This window comes from Anomaloglossus baeobatrachus, chromosome 1 (genome assembly GCF_048569485.1).
Source record: "Anomaloglossus baeobatrachus isolate aAnoBae1 chromosome 1, aAnoBae1.hap1, whole genome shotgun sequence".
NCBI classification, from domain to species: Eukaryota; Metazoa; Chordata; class Amphibia; order Anura; family Aromobatidae; genus Anomaloglossus; species Anomaloglossus baeobatrachus.
This window is the reverse complement of record NC_134353.1, coordinates 200,797,978-200,812,727: the sequence shown is the minus strand read 5'-3', so window position 1 is coordinate 200,812,727 and position 14,750 is coordinate 200,797,978. Positions and strand designations below refer to the sequence as shown.

At 43.6% G+C, this 14,750-nt stretch overlaps 1 protein-coding gene across 1 annotated transcript in view; it reads right to left on the bottom strand.

The window, feature by feature from the left end:
* Positions 1 to 13,191, bottom strand: part of DCHS2 (dachsous cadherin-related 2) — a 439,992-nt gene extending 426,801 nt beyond the window's left edge. The window contains exon 1 of the mRNA XM_075347710.1: positions 10,253 to 13,191. Within this exon, the coding sequence (XP_075203825.1) occupies positions 10,253 to 12,805 (2,553 nt within the window). The 5' untranslated portion in view covers positions 12,806 to 13,191. The remainder of the gene's footprint in view (positions 1 to 10,252) is intronic.
* Between the last annotated feature and the right edge of the window lie 1,559 nt (positions 13,192 to 14,750).

The window sequence follows — 14,750 nt, the reverse complement described above, 5'->3', positions numbered from 1 at the left end:
TGAAGAGAACAACTCTCCAATGTACAAGACACCATTGAATGTGAGGATTTGCTCACTCAAATCGAAGTGCAGTCAGTTTGAGACTCCGATGAGGACGACGAGCATGCAGATGAGATTCCCTGAGAACGTTTCTGACAGTTTATACAGAAATTATTTGTTATACAAACCAATTGTTGTCGCAGTTGGCCAGGTGGCTGGTCTCAGAAGATCTTGGAGGTGAAGATGCTGGATGTAGAGATCCAGAGCTGGAGCAGTTACACGTGGTTTGCGGTTGTGAGGTTAGTTGGATGTACTGACAAATTCTCTAAAACGGCTTTTGGTAGAGAAATGAACATTCCGGAAGTCAACATGCTAATTGCATGCTCCCTCTAAACTCTGTGGCTTTGTGCTGTGTGATAAAACTGCACAGTTTAGAGTGGACTTTTATTGTGGCCAGCCTAAGGCGGGCTTTACACGTTGCGACATCGCGGCCGATATATCGTCGGGGTCACATCGTTAGTGACGCACATCCGGCGTCGGTAGCGACATCGCAACGTGTAAATCCTACCTGCGACGATGAACGAGCGCAAAAGTGACAAAAATTGCTGATCTGTGTCACATCATTCATTTCCATAATGTCGTTACTGCTGCAGATACGATGTTTGTCATTCCTGCAGCACCACACATCACTGTGTGTGAAGCCGCAGGAATGACAAACATCTCCTTACCTGCATCCAGTGGCAATGCAGAAGGAAGGAGGTGGGCGGGATAGTATGTCCTGCTCATCTCCGACCCTCTGCTTCTATTGGCCAGCCGCTTAGTGACCTCACGGTGACATCGCGGTGACGCCGAACGCACCTCCCCCTAGCAATGTTGCAGCGTGTAAAGTACCCCTAAGGCACACCTGTGCAATAATCATGCTGTCTACTCAGCATCTTGATATACCACACCTGTAAGGTGGATGGATTATCTCGGCAAAGGAGAAATGCTCACTGTCACAGATTTAGACAAATTTGTGCAAAGTATTTGAGAGAAAAAGTCCTTTTGTGCACATAGAAAAACTCTTAGATCTTATGCCGGCGTCACACGGTACGATATATCAGACGATATGTCATCGGGGTCACGTTGTTAGTGACGCACATCCGGCATCGTTAGACATATCGTACCGTGTAACATCTCCGAACGACTGTGAACGAGCAAAAATACTCACCTTATCGTTGCTCGTTGACACGTCGTTCATTTTCAAAATGTCGGTCCTCCTTCTGTGCTACGGTTGTTCATCGTTCCCGAGGCAGCACACATCTCTCCGTGTGACACCCCGGGAACGACGAACACAGCTTACCTGCGTCCCGCTGGCAATGCGGAAGGAAGGAGGTGGGCAGGATGTTAGGTCCCGCTCATCTCCGCCGCTCCGCTTCTATTGGCCGGCCGCTGTGTGACGTCGCTGTGACGCCGAACGTCCCACCCCCTTCAGGAAGAGGATGGTCGCCGCCCACAGCGACGTCGTCCAGGAGGTAAGTGCGTATGACAGGGGGCTAACGACTTTGTGCACCATGGGCAACTAATTGCCTGTGACACACAAATGACGGGGGCGGGTACAATCGCTCGTGCGATCGCACGATAGATCGTCCCGTGTGACGCCGGCCTTAGAGTTCAGCTCTGTGTGTTTGTTATAGTGTGTCTTTCATCTATGTCAGACATAAATATATATTTTATTTTATTTGTTTGTGAATGTATAAATATACAGTACAGACCAAAAGTTAGGACAGACCTTCTCATTCAGAGAGTTTTCTTTATTTTCATGACTCTGAAAACTGTAGATTCACATTGAAGGCATCAAATCTATAAATTAACACATGTGGAATGAATTACTTAACAAAAAAGTGTGAAACAACTGAAAATATGTCTTATATTCTAAGTTCTTCAAAGTAGCCACCTTTTGCTTTGATTACTGCTTTGCACACTCTTGGCATTCTCTTGATGAGGTTCAAGAGGTAGTCACTGAAAATGGTGTTCCAACAGTCTTGAAGGAGTTCCCAGAGATGCTTAGCACTTGCTGGCCCTTTTGCCTTCACTCTGCTGTCCAGCTCACCCCAAACCATCTCGTTTGGGTTCAGGTCTGGTGACTGTGGAGTCCAAGTCATCTGGCGTAGCACCCCATCACTCTCCTTCTTAGTCAAATAGCCCTTACACAGCTTGGAGGTGTGTTTGGGGTCATTGTCCTGTTGAAAAATATATGATGCTGTGGTAGCCATGCTGGTTCAGTATGCCTTCAATTTTGAATAACTTCCCAACAGTGTCACCAGCAAAGCACCCCCACGCCATCACACCTCCTCCTCCATGCTTCACGGTGGGAACCAGGCATGTAGAGTCCATCCATTCACCTTTGCTGTTTCACACAAAGACACGGTGGTTGGATCCAAAGATCTCAAATTTGGACTCATCAGACCAAAGCACAGATTTCCACTGGTCTAATGTCCATTCCTTGTGTTCTTTAGCCCAAACAAGTCTCTTCTTCTTGTTGCCGGTCTTTAGCAGTGGTTTTCTAGCAGCTATTTTACCATGAAGGCCTGCTGCACAGTCTCCTCTTAACAGTTGTTCTAGAGATGTGTCTGCTATTAGAACTCTGTGTGGCATTGACCTGGTCTCTAATCTGAGCTGCTGTTAACCTGCGATTTCTGAGGCTGGTGACTTGGATAAATTTATCCTCCACAGCAGAGGTGACTCTTGGTCTTCCTTTCCTGGGGCAGTCCTCATGTGAGCCAATTTCTTTGTAGCATTTGATTGTTTTTTGCCACTGCACTTGGGGACACTTTCAAACTTTTCCCAATTTTTTCGGACTGACTGACCTTTATTTCTTAAAGTAATGATGGCCAATCGTTTTTCTTTACTTAGAATTTGTATTATGGCAAGAAAAAAGCAGCTAACAGTCTATTCAGTAGGACTATCAGCTGTGTATCCACTAGACTTCTGCACAACACAACTGATGGTCCCAACCCCATTTATAAGGCAAGAAATCCCACTTATTAAACCTGACAGGGCACACCTGTGCAGTGAAAAGCATTTCCGGTGACTACCTCTTGAAGCTCATCAAGAGAATGCCAAGAGTGTGCAAAGCAGGAATCAAAGCAAAAGGTGGCTACTTTGAAGAACCTAGAATATAAGATATTTTCAGTTGTTTCACACTTTTTTGTTAAGTGTTTCATTCCACATGTGGTAATTCATAGTTTTGATGCCTTCAATGTGAATCTACAATTTTCAGAGTCATGAAAATAAAGAAAACTCTTTGAATGAGAAGGTGTGTCCAAACTTTTGGACTGTACCGTATGTAACTGTTTATGACTGTGTTAAGTGAAAGTGCTTCATAATTAGAAACCAGTTCTTCGCTCAATAATGGGCAAGCTTTCAGGGGCTCCATATTGAAATCCCTACCTACAATATAACAGGTCATTGAGACAGGCATCATTACATTGAGTTAAAGTGTAACCAAACTTTGACAAGTTTTTTTATACGTTGTTGTGTATTAAAGGTTCTGTACATCAGTGCCCGAGACCGCTATTAACCAATCAATAGACACTGCAGAAACGCAAAGAGCCTCTATAAGTGCATGCATAGCAGTTTAGGAGCTAGACAGAAACTCTTGCGCTCACGTATATTCTTTATACTTTTGTCGTTTGAGCTATTGGTTGTCTCAGTAACCAACATTCAGTAATCTACTAAGTGTTTTAGGGGCTACACTGTACAAAAAAAACTTTTTAAAGTTTTATGAGTCTCATTAGGATTGAAAGTAAGGGACAGCTTTTCTAAAAACCGCACACTCATGTCAATGGGTTATCTGCGGTATTAGATTTCAAAATGGGGCTGAAGGTACAGTTTAGAACAGCTCATTGCACTGTTTCCTGGAAGAAGAGATTTTTTTTTAATCCTAGATACACTCTTTAAGTGCCGCCCCTCTCCCCAAGGGCGCAGAGTGGAGGATTGCAGATGCTCATAAGAGAGGGAGTGGAGCACTTCCTCATCATTTTCCCGCTATGTATGTGGCGCTTTGATGTTTCAGCACAGCGGAGCACGATGGCTTCACTACTGCGTGCCACTCTGCTGATATGTGCAGAGTGGCAGTACAGTGGACATGCTGAGGACATGTTATCATATTGTCATGTGATAAAATTAATCATATGTACTGCTATTTGTTTATTGATTATTTGTTTATGATTTATACTCCGATGGTCCAATTTTGATAAAGGCCAGGAGCCGAAACGTCAAAAAATGTTTTTCGGACTTTGTTACAACAATAATATTGAATAAAAATCAAGACAAGAATACTTCTGTTTTTCTCTGATTTTTTGGGGGTATTTACGAGTGCCGGAGTACTTCTCTGTTTATATTGACATGCTGAGGAGAACTGAGTGGGGGAACAAGGAAAAATGAGTATGTATTTAATCACGGTGTCCAGAGACTATGGGGGTGCATTAAACAATAAGGGGGCTGCATGCTACTATATGAAGGAATATGGGGGCTGCATTATACTATATGGTAGAATATAGGGGCTGCCTACTACTATATGGTGGAATGTTGGGGCTGCATACTACTATATGGAAAAATGTAAGGACTGTATACTACTATATGGGGGCTGCATAATACTATATGGTGGAATATAAGGGCTGCATACTACTATATGGTGGCTGCATGATTGAATATAGGAATGCATCTGTTAATGCCTAAGCTTGCTGGATTTTGTTTCTCCTGGATCTACTAGCCCTAGCCTGGGCGTCTCCATTCGTGCATCGTGATCAATGCCAGACTGAGAAGCTGTGGTGTGCTGGCTTTTTCTTTCCTCTAACTTTACTATAATGTTATTTATACAACTATAATGTACAGCAAGAAAAAAATAAAGGATGTGGCTATATACCAGGATGGGGGAGACAAATACAAGCTTGGGATGGGAAAGTTGGATGCTGAGAGAATGAGGCTCTTTCCCTCAGCACCCAGCTTTCTCATGCTCTATTGTACATCTTTAACTCAGCATCCAGCTTTACCATGCTTTGATATCCCTCAGCACCCATGTTTCCCATATTATGATATCCATCTTGTCTTCAGCACCTAACTTTCCCATGCTCTATTATACATCTTTCTCTCAGTACTCAAATGTTCCATGTTTTGCTATACAGCTTTCGCATGCTCTGATATCAAGGGCAAGCTGGGTGCTGAGGGAAAGATGTATAGCAGAGCATTGGAAAACTGGGTGCTGAGGACAAGATGGATATCAGAACATGGAAAGCTGGGTGCTAAGGGAAAGATGGATATCGGAGTATGGGAAAGCTGGGTGCTGAGGGAAAGAGCCATGTGTCAGCCTAATTATCCTGTACCCCGAGGGGGTCCAAATTTTGGTAACCTAGGAAATGAGTTGTAAACCATGAAATTACAAAAACCTCCATTTCTTATGAGAGGAGAGGATTTTTAATAAATATTTCTCTCAGTAGTTTATTACAAGCACTTTGCAGTGTGACCTGTTTACGAAGGTGAGACAACCTCTTAGCTACGTAGTATTAGATAAAATATTAATGGTAAAAATTTCGATAAATTCTCCTGTGAGTAAATGGGATATATAAGTCACCTCTAAAATAAGACATTTTAATTCAATAGCCCAACAAAATGTGGATTCTAAAGCCAAACAACAAACAGTAATAAAAAACAATACCCCAGCATCTAACAACATAATTGATAGCTTCCAATGAGAACAACTTCACAGGATATGTTTTTCCGAGAATTGTTTTTTTTCAAGCTGTCGGTAAAGTGAAATATTAATCTGTAAAAGAGATTTATCAGACCTTTTAGCTCCAATGTTGTCGCAGCACCTTTTCAAAGCTGCAGTCTTAAATAAAAGCATAGCCAGTGTGACATAAGACTGATTTACCTGCGATTAGAGCAGGACAATCAGCAGGGATTGTCCTTCAACGTATGCTAAGATATGCTGAGTCTCTCATATTTACTGATGCCATCTTCAAATACTTTATCAGTGCATAATACAGACACAGTATTTCATACTTAAAGGGAATGTCAGCAGGTTTTTGCTATGTAATCTGAAGGCAGCATGCTGCATGGGTTAAAAAATGGAATTCAGAAATGCCTGTCTTGGCAAGGTCCCATCTGTTGCTTATTTGCTATGTTTGTTTAAGCAGCAGGACACAGCAGGACTTCTCATTGCTTGGACTACAATATCACATGCACAGCAGTCTAAAGCTGGGTTCACACATAGCGACAGCGATAACGACGTCGCTGTTACGTCACCATTTTGTGTGACGTAACAGCGACCTAGTAAGTCGCTGTTGTGATCGATGCTTGGCTGTCAAACACAGCACAAGCAGCAGCGATCATAACGTCCCTACATGTGCAGAGAGCAGGGAGCCGCGCACACTGCTTAGCGCTGGCTCCCTGCACTCCTACCTACAGTACACATCGGGTTAATTACCCGATGTGTACTGCAGCTACATGTACAGAGAGCAGGAGCCGGCACTGGCAGCGTGAGAGCGGCGGAGGCTGGTAACGAAGGTAAATATCGGGTAACCACCTTGGTTACCCAATGTTTACCATGGTTACAGCTTACCGCAGCTGCCAGATGCCGGCTCCTGCTCCCTGCACATTCAGGATTGTTGCTCTCTCGCTGTCACACACAGCGATGTGTGCTTATCAGCGGGAAAGCAACAATAAAAAAACGAACCAGGGCTGTGTGTAACGAGAAGCGATCTCGCAGCAGGGGCCAGATCACTGCTCAGTGTCACAGACAGCGAGATCGCTAATGAGGTCACTGCTGCGTCACAAAAACCGTGACTCAGCAGCGATCTCAGCAGCGATCTCGCTGTGTGTGAATCACCCCTAACATGCCCCCTCCTCTGATTGACACCTCACTAGCAATGTACAATCTCTATAGACAGCCTGGTGTGGGCAGGACAGAACTCTCAGCTCTGCTAGATGTCTAAATCTAAATATTCTGATTGTGTCAGAACGGCTGCACCCAGTAATCTAAGTGATACATCGTTGGATTCAGGATCTTTTTGCCTACACTAAGCTTAGGTTAGTTAGTAGAAGATTAGGTAGCAAAAACATGATGACAGATTCCCTTTAAGATAGAAATAGTGTAATAGTGGGCTTACACTAGCTGATGGTGATCATTAAATGATTGCTGAACGCCTGCATATTTGCCAATCAGTGCTCATGTAAAGGGAATTTTTTACCAAATTTTTGCCACCTAATCTGAGAGCAGCATAATGTAGGGGCAGAGATCTTGATTCTAGTGATGTGTCACTTACTGGGCTGCTTAGTGTAGTTGTGATAAAATCACTGATTAATCAGCAGGAGATTATCATTAGAGGACTACCTGGCATGCTGCAAGGGAGTCCAGCATATTCATGTATAACTGCTAGATCTGCAGCAGAGAAAACATAGATTTTTATCAAAATGACAGCAAACAGCTCAGTAAGTGACACATCGCTGGAATCAAGGTCTCTGTCTCTACATTATGCTGCTCTCAGATGGTTGAGCAAAAACCTGGTGACAGATTCCCTTTAATAGTCTATTCAGATAGGCAGAGAGCAATTCCAATTTGCGCTGAATGATCAGTACTAGATCATTCTACTTCTCAATAGCACATGTTCACGCAATGATATGCTGCCAAGAATGATGATTTTTAAGCAAGCTTAAAAATCTTTTCACCCTACAATCGAGCATTTTGTGCTTTCATCAGGTGCTTGGTCTTCACTGCTTGATGTTTGGGACACAAGTGCTCCTATGAACGTCATCGGTGATAATTGGCCAGTGTGAATGCATGCTAGTCACCCATGAGAGATGCTGGCATAATATACAGAGCAGAAATTTAAATGAATACATTTCAAATTATATTGAATATTTAACCCTAAAGTTTAATTACAAATTATATATGAAGGCAGAATGTTAAAAATCTGGAGTAGAGTGATATAGATCCTGTGAGAAACCATTTATTACAATGTAACATGTCCACTATGAGTCAAGAAAGTGGAGCGATTTAAAGGGGCAGTCACACAAATATTAATTTTTGCTCTTAAATATTACAAAATATAAACATTTATCAATCACAATTACTTTAAAAAATGTTCAGGGTCTAAATATTGCTGTTACTGGGTTTCCCTTAAAATAAGACAGGGTGTTGTATTATTTTTTACTTTGAACAATGTGCTAGAGTTTATTTTTGGGCTAGGGCCTATTTTTAGGGCTACACAGCTATTCCCTATTTACTGCTAAATTTACCCCCTATGTACTGCTAAGTTTACCCCCAAAAAAGGCAGACACCCCCCAGGCACATCGCACTTACCAGACTCCGGACATGTAGAGTTGGCAAGTGAATTGGCTGCTCTCACATACTATACTGTGTCGCTCACCGGTCCCTCTGTGTTCCACAGCGTGGTCACTTTCCCTGCGTTCCACAGCGTGGTCACTTCCCCTGTGTTCCACAGCGCGGTCACTTCCCCTGTGTTGCACAGCATGGTCACTTCCCCTGTGTTCCACAGCGTGGTCACTTCCCCTGTGTTCCACAGCGCGGTCACTTCCCCTGTGTTGCACAGCGTGGTCACTTCCCCTGTGTTCCACAGCGCGGTCACTTCCCCTGCATTCTACAGTTGTCACTCCCTCTGCTGGCCAGAAGCAGTATCACTTACGTAGAGTTAGTGAGAGCTAAGTGATACGGTGACCTGATGTGTGTGAGCGGAACGGCAAGGGACCTGACAGTGACGCAGTTCTCTGTGCGCAAGCCCATCCACCATCAGTACTTACCAGCTGTAGTTGTTTGTGGTCTGGTGAGTGCAATTTTTTGGGGGGCTGTCTGCATTTTTAGGGGTTTATCTCCTCTCTTTTGGGGCTATATTCTCTCGTTTGGTGGTGTCTTCTCTCTTTTGGGGGTGGCTTCTCTCTTTAATGAAGTGTCCTGCTGCATTTTGTAACATGTTTAGCTGACTGGACACTTCATAATTGAACTGCAACTAGGGCTTGGGTTTATATTTTAAGCATACTCCAAAAAGGCAGAAATTTCCTGCTAGGGCTTATTTTCAGTGTAGGGCTTATTTTCAGTGTAGGGCTTATTTTCGGGTGCCCCTAGAAGTTGTTTTTAAATCAAATGTTCTCCTAAAGTGTCTTGTGTTTTAGGTCACACACAGCCAGTACCTCAATCTCACCATCCAGATCCTCTTGTTCCCCGGCCACTGAGTTATTCCTTCGAAGGCTGGATTCACACAATGGTATGGCATCCAATGCGAGTGCATCAGATGCGATATGCTAATGACCCTCAGCTCCCGCAATTCTGCCAGCGTGAGCCGAGTATCATGCAACTGTGATCCGATCCTGTGATCAGATCACAGCTGCGGAGGAGAAGGAGGGATTACTCTCCCCATCTCCTCCATTGTCAGCTGATGCGATTATCGCACTGCACTTGGATGTCACCCGAGTGCAGTCTGATGTTTAACTCGCACCCATAGACTTGTATGGGTGCGAGTAATATGTCTCTCACTGACAATAACAGAATGCTGCGACTTTTCTCTCATCCAGAATCTGACCATCAGCTGAATAACACTGGTCCAAGTGCAGTGAGAGATTTTTTCGCATTGCACTCGTCCGATTCATATGTTTGTGTGAGCGTACCCTAAAGAATAAGCAAGTCAGTAGGAATCAGCACACTAGAATGGACTTAATCTCAGAACCACAATGACTACTAGTAAAAGGTGCTATAACAAGTATGGATAGTAATATCTGGACACTGGAGTATATTTTAATAATTCTATGCAGAATAAAATGTTTTCCCTAACCTAATAGAGTGAATTAATATATAATCATGATCAACACCTTTACTACGTGGCTTCCTTTCCTCTGTGAATGTTATTCGACAACTGTCAATCATTCACTAATAAGATGGCACATTGTGAGTCGAAATGATTTACAAGTTACAGTAAATCTATTCTCTCCAAATATATATCAGTCTGTTCGTCTCTTGCTCTATACACGCTGACAGATACAGTTTTTTAATCTACAAAAAAGCTTGAATATAACTTGTATGCAATGAAATGCCTGTCCAGTCTGGCCTTATGGGACCAGTGGGCAGTCCCTCTCAATGGAGGACAGCTAGAGAAAGAAGATGTTGTGATAAAGTGCAAAAGTGTTAAATCTAAGAAGATCAATGTAAAAACAGGACTAACTCAACAGGGAGAAGTTAAACATATATGTCACATGAAACGTTATTCTAGTTCATTCTTACCTGAAGGAAGCAGAGTCCTATGGCGGAGTGTTCCTGCAGGGTTACATTATAGAATTGCTGCAAGAAGACGGGTTCATTGTCATTGACGTCCTCAATAACTATAGTCACCGGACAAGTGGCAGACAGTGGAGGACTACCATGGTCAGTAGCCACAACAAATAAGTTCAATGCTGTTTCTGTCTCAAAGTCAAGTGTTTTGTTAATGCTCAGAACCCCTGTAAGTGGGTCTAACATGAAGGCTGAAGACATGACACTGTCCTGGAGGATATAGGTGATCCTAGAATTTGGGCCATTATCATCCAAGTCCTGGGCATTTAGGGTCAGCACAGCAGTACCAGCAGATGCAGCTTCTGAAACTGTGACCTGGTATCCTTCAGGGTGAGTAAAAACAGGGGCCTCATCATTCAGATCAGTGACAGCAACAAGTAGTGTTTTAAGTGTGTGTAAAGGAGGAGAGCCAGAATCTTGAGCAAGCAATTTCAGCTCATATAAATCCTTCTGCTCACGATCCAGGGGTGCTTCAACACACAAAAAATATATTTGAGGAGCAACAGAACGCAGAGAAAAAGTGCCTTCAGAACCTTCTAAGCTCAGAGACACCTGCTGTGGAGCACCTATGTGTCCAAAGTCAACATTTTGCTGTACCCCCATTATATTCCCATATAGTTTTCTTTGCTCCTTAATAGTATTAGGTGTTGTATTAAGTAATGACTGTCTTATGCCATCACTATTTTCCAGGGCATCACTGTATAGAGTAGAATATTCTTGTTCACCTCTATCCTGACCTTTAGTCTCCAAAGAATCATCCTGAAGCTCTAAATCAGGGTCAGATACAGAAATTCTTGCGAGATACTCTCCAACCCTGGCTCCCTCAGATATTTCTGGGTGCCCACTGTCAGTAAGTAATGTAATTTGTATTTGGGGTTTGTTATCATTAACATCAAGAACCTTTATTAATACAAGGACGCTTGACACTTCAGGTTGTGATCCTCCATCTTTGGCTTGTACCACAAGCTGATGAAAAGCCTTTTGCTCTCTGTCCAAGGGTCGATTAACTTTTACAATGCCACTGCTTTCTTCAACAAAAAAGTAGCCCTCATCAGACCGTAGGGTGTACTTCACCTCCCCGTTGCTACCTAAATCTGGGTCAGTTGCATGAACTGTGCAAATTGGTGTACCTACTGGAGCATTTTCCCAAGCCCATCCCTTATATTCTGGATGATCAAAAGTTGGGGGGTTGTCATTTGCATCCAACACTGTGATATCCACTAAAAGTCTTCCAGTTCTTCGTGGATACCCACCATCAAAAGCCTCAACTTCCAGCTGATACCTGTCAAGCTCCTCCCTATCTAACCAGTGCACTAACACAAGATCCAGGGGATGAAAATTAGAATATGATTGTAGCTTTTCATGAGAGTCTGAGCGGTCACTATTTTCCCCTGCAGACCAATCATACAGATACCCCTCTTGTGCATTAGGACCATGGCTCACTGATGTATACTCATGGTGATCCTCGTTTGTATCTGTAACAATGGACATGCTTTCTGCATACTCATGCTCAGCATCTTTATGTTCTGGACCTTCTGCACTTGATTTCTCACTTTGTCCCATCATACCCAATTCACTATAAGACTTAATTGCTACCAATGTCCCTTTGAGTTCTGCTTGTAACCCTTCACTAGTCTCATTTATAAAGTCTGAGACATCTACATGAACATATACATTGTCCTGTCCAAACTTATCATGTTCTTGCCATTCCTGGGCAGCTGGCCTATGCCTATCAGCCTTTTGATCCTGCACCCCTGCATTCTTTTCTGCCTGCTCCAAAACTGCAACCTCCTTCCCAGCTCCCAGAGAAGACCTGCTCTCCCCATACCTGAGGGTGAAGGCACTTCCTTGGCTGCCCCTAATCAGAGTGTAACCCCTGAGTCCATACTCCCCAGTGTCTAGGTCCCTGGCTGCAGGTAGCCTGAAGGTGGTGCCAGGTGGTGTCAGCTCAGATACTTGCAGTCTCAGCGATTCCACAGGAAAGGTGGGTGAGTGGTCATTAACATCTTGCACCTTGATCTCTACTTGGACAACATCGCCTAGTAAAGTGGCTGCCACAAAGCTGTAGCGTTGTCTTCTCTCTCTGTCCAGAATTCTTAATGTCCTCACAATGCCAGTCTCAGTGTCAATGTGAAAGTCTCTGAGTACTGGAGACTCCCCATCCTCCTCCGATAGGAAGAAGCCTACACCTGGGCTTCCTTCTGGCAGTCCAGCCCGGATGTCTCCTACCAAGGTTCCTGGTGGCAGACCTTCATCCACTGCCAGGCTGAGATTGTGCACCTGAGCTCTGCAGCAAGTGCCCAGGCAGAGCAGCACCAGCAGCAGAGGCAGTGACCGGCAGCAGCATCCCATGCCTCGATCACCTCTGCACCTTCTCACTGGCATCCTCGCAATCCAAAAGACCCTCCAAAAGGCTGTGTCAGTGCCATGCATAGGAATAGTGCCAGTCTGTGCCAGCCAGAGTGAGACAACACACTTATCCTCAGTGTGAAGGGCATAAACCATCCAGACTATCCCCTCTGTCTGCAGCTCATGTTTAAAATCAAGGACTGTTCCTCGGGTCCAGATGACCTGGCAGACTGTGCTAGATTAGTGCTGAGATCCAGGAGAATAACTCCCTCCTTCCTGGAAGAAATGCAGTATCCTGTCTCCTGTACTGTCCTATGTGCAATGAGAGAGAAAAAAAACCTTCAATGTTTCCATTCACATCTGGTTTTCTTCTGCTGGAGTTTTGTCCTTTCCCATAGAATCAGGTGCATGCTCTGTATTATTGCATGCTGATACTGTCAATAGGAAAATCATAGAATCCTCAGGAGCAAAGATAAGAGAGCAAAAAGAAGCAGGAAAAGTTGATGGAAATAACAAGTGTGAGAGTGTGAGTGTGGCAGCAGCAGCCTGGTCCCTGCAGTGCTACCTCCTCCCAGCACAATGTGGAGTGCTCTGTGTCTGCTGTCTGAGCTGTGCCTGCTCCTGATCATGTGACCCAGCAAGGGCAAAGCCTTCATAACATTACACTGCAGTAAGCATCTATCACTCACCACTACTAGTACTACACTGCAGTAAGCATCTATCACTCATTACTACTAGTACTACACTGCAGTAAGCATCTATCACTCACCACTACTAGTACTACACTGCAGTAATCATCTATCACTCACCACTACTAGTACTACACTGCAGTAAGCATCTATCACTCACCACTACTAGTACTACACTGCAGTAAGCATCTATCACTCACCACTACTAGTACTACACTGCAGTAAGCATCTATCACTCCCTACTACTAGTACTACACTGCAGTAAGCATCTATCACTCATTACTACTAGCACTTCACTGCAGTAAGCATCTATCACTCACCACTACTAGTACTACACTGCAGTAATCATCTATCACTCACCACTACTAGTACTACACTGCAGTAAGCATCTATCACTCACCACTACTAGTACTACACTGCAGTAATCATCTATCACTCACCACTACTAGTACTACACTGCAGTAAGCATCTATCACTCACCACTACTAGTACTACACTGCAGTAATCATCTATCACTCACCACTACTAGTACTACACTGCAGTAAGCATCTATCACTCACCACTACTAGTACTACACTGCAGTAAGCATCTATCACTCACCACTACTAGTACTACACTGCAGTAAGCATCTATCACTCACCACTACTAGTACTACACTGCAGTAAGCATCTATCACTCACCACTACTAGTACTACACTGCAGTAATCATCTATCACTCACAACTACTAGTACTACACTGCAGTAAGCATCTATCACTCACCACTACTAGTACTACACTGCAGTAAGCATCTATCACTCACCACTACTAGTACTACACTGCAGTAAGCATCTATCACTCATTACTACTAGTACTACACTGCAGTAAGCATCTATCACTCACCACTACTAGTACTACACTGCAGTAAGCATCTATCACTCACCACTACTAGTACTACACTGCAGTAAGCATCTATCACTCACCACTACTAGTACTACACTGCAGTAAGCATCTATCACTCACCACTACTAGTACTACACTGCAGTAAGCATCTATCACTCACCACTACTAGTACTACACTGCAGTAATCTATCACTCACAACTACTAGTACTACACTGCAGTAAGCATCTATCACTCACAACTACTAGTACTACACTGCAGTAAGCATCTATCACTCACCACTACTAGTACTACACTGCAGTAAGCATCTATCACTCACCACTACTAGTACTACACTGCAGTAATCTATCACTCACAACTACTAGTACTACACTGCAGTAAGCATCTATCACTCACAACTACTAGTACTACACTGCAGTAAGCATCTATCACTCATTACTACTACTACTACACTGCAGAAAGTATCTATCACTCACTACTACTAATACTACACTGCAGTAAGCATCTATCACTCACCACTACTAGTACTACACT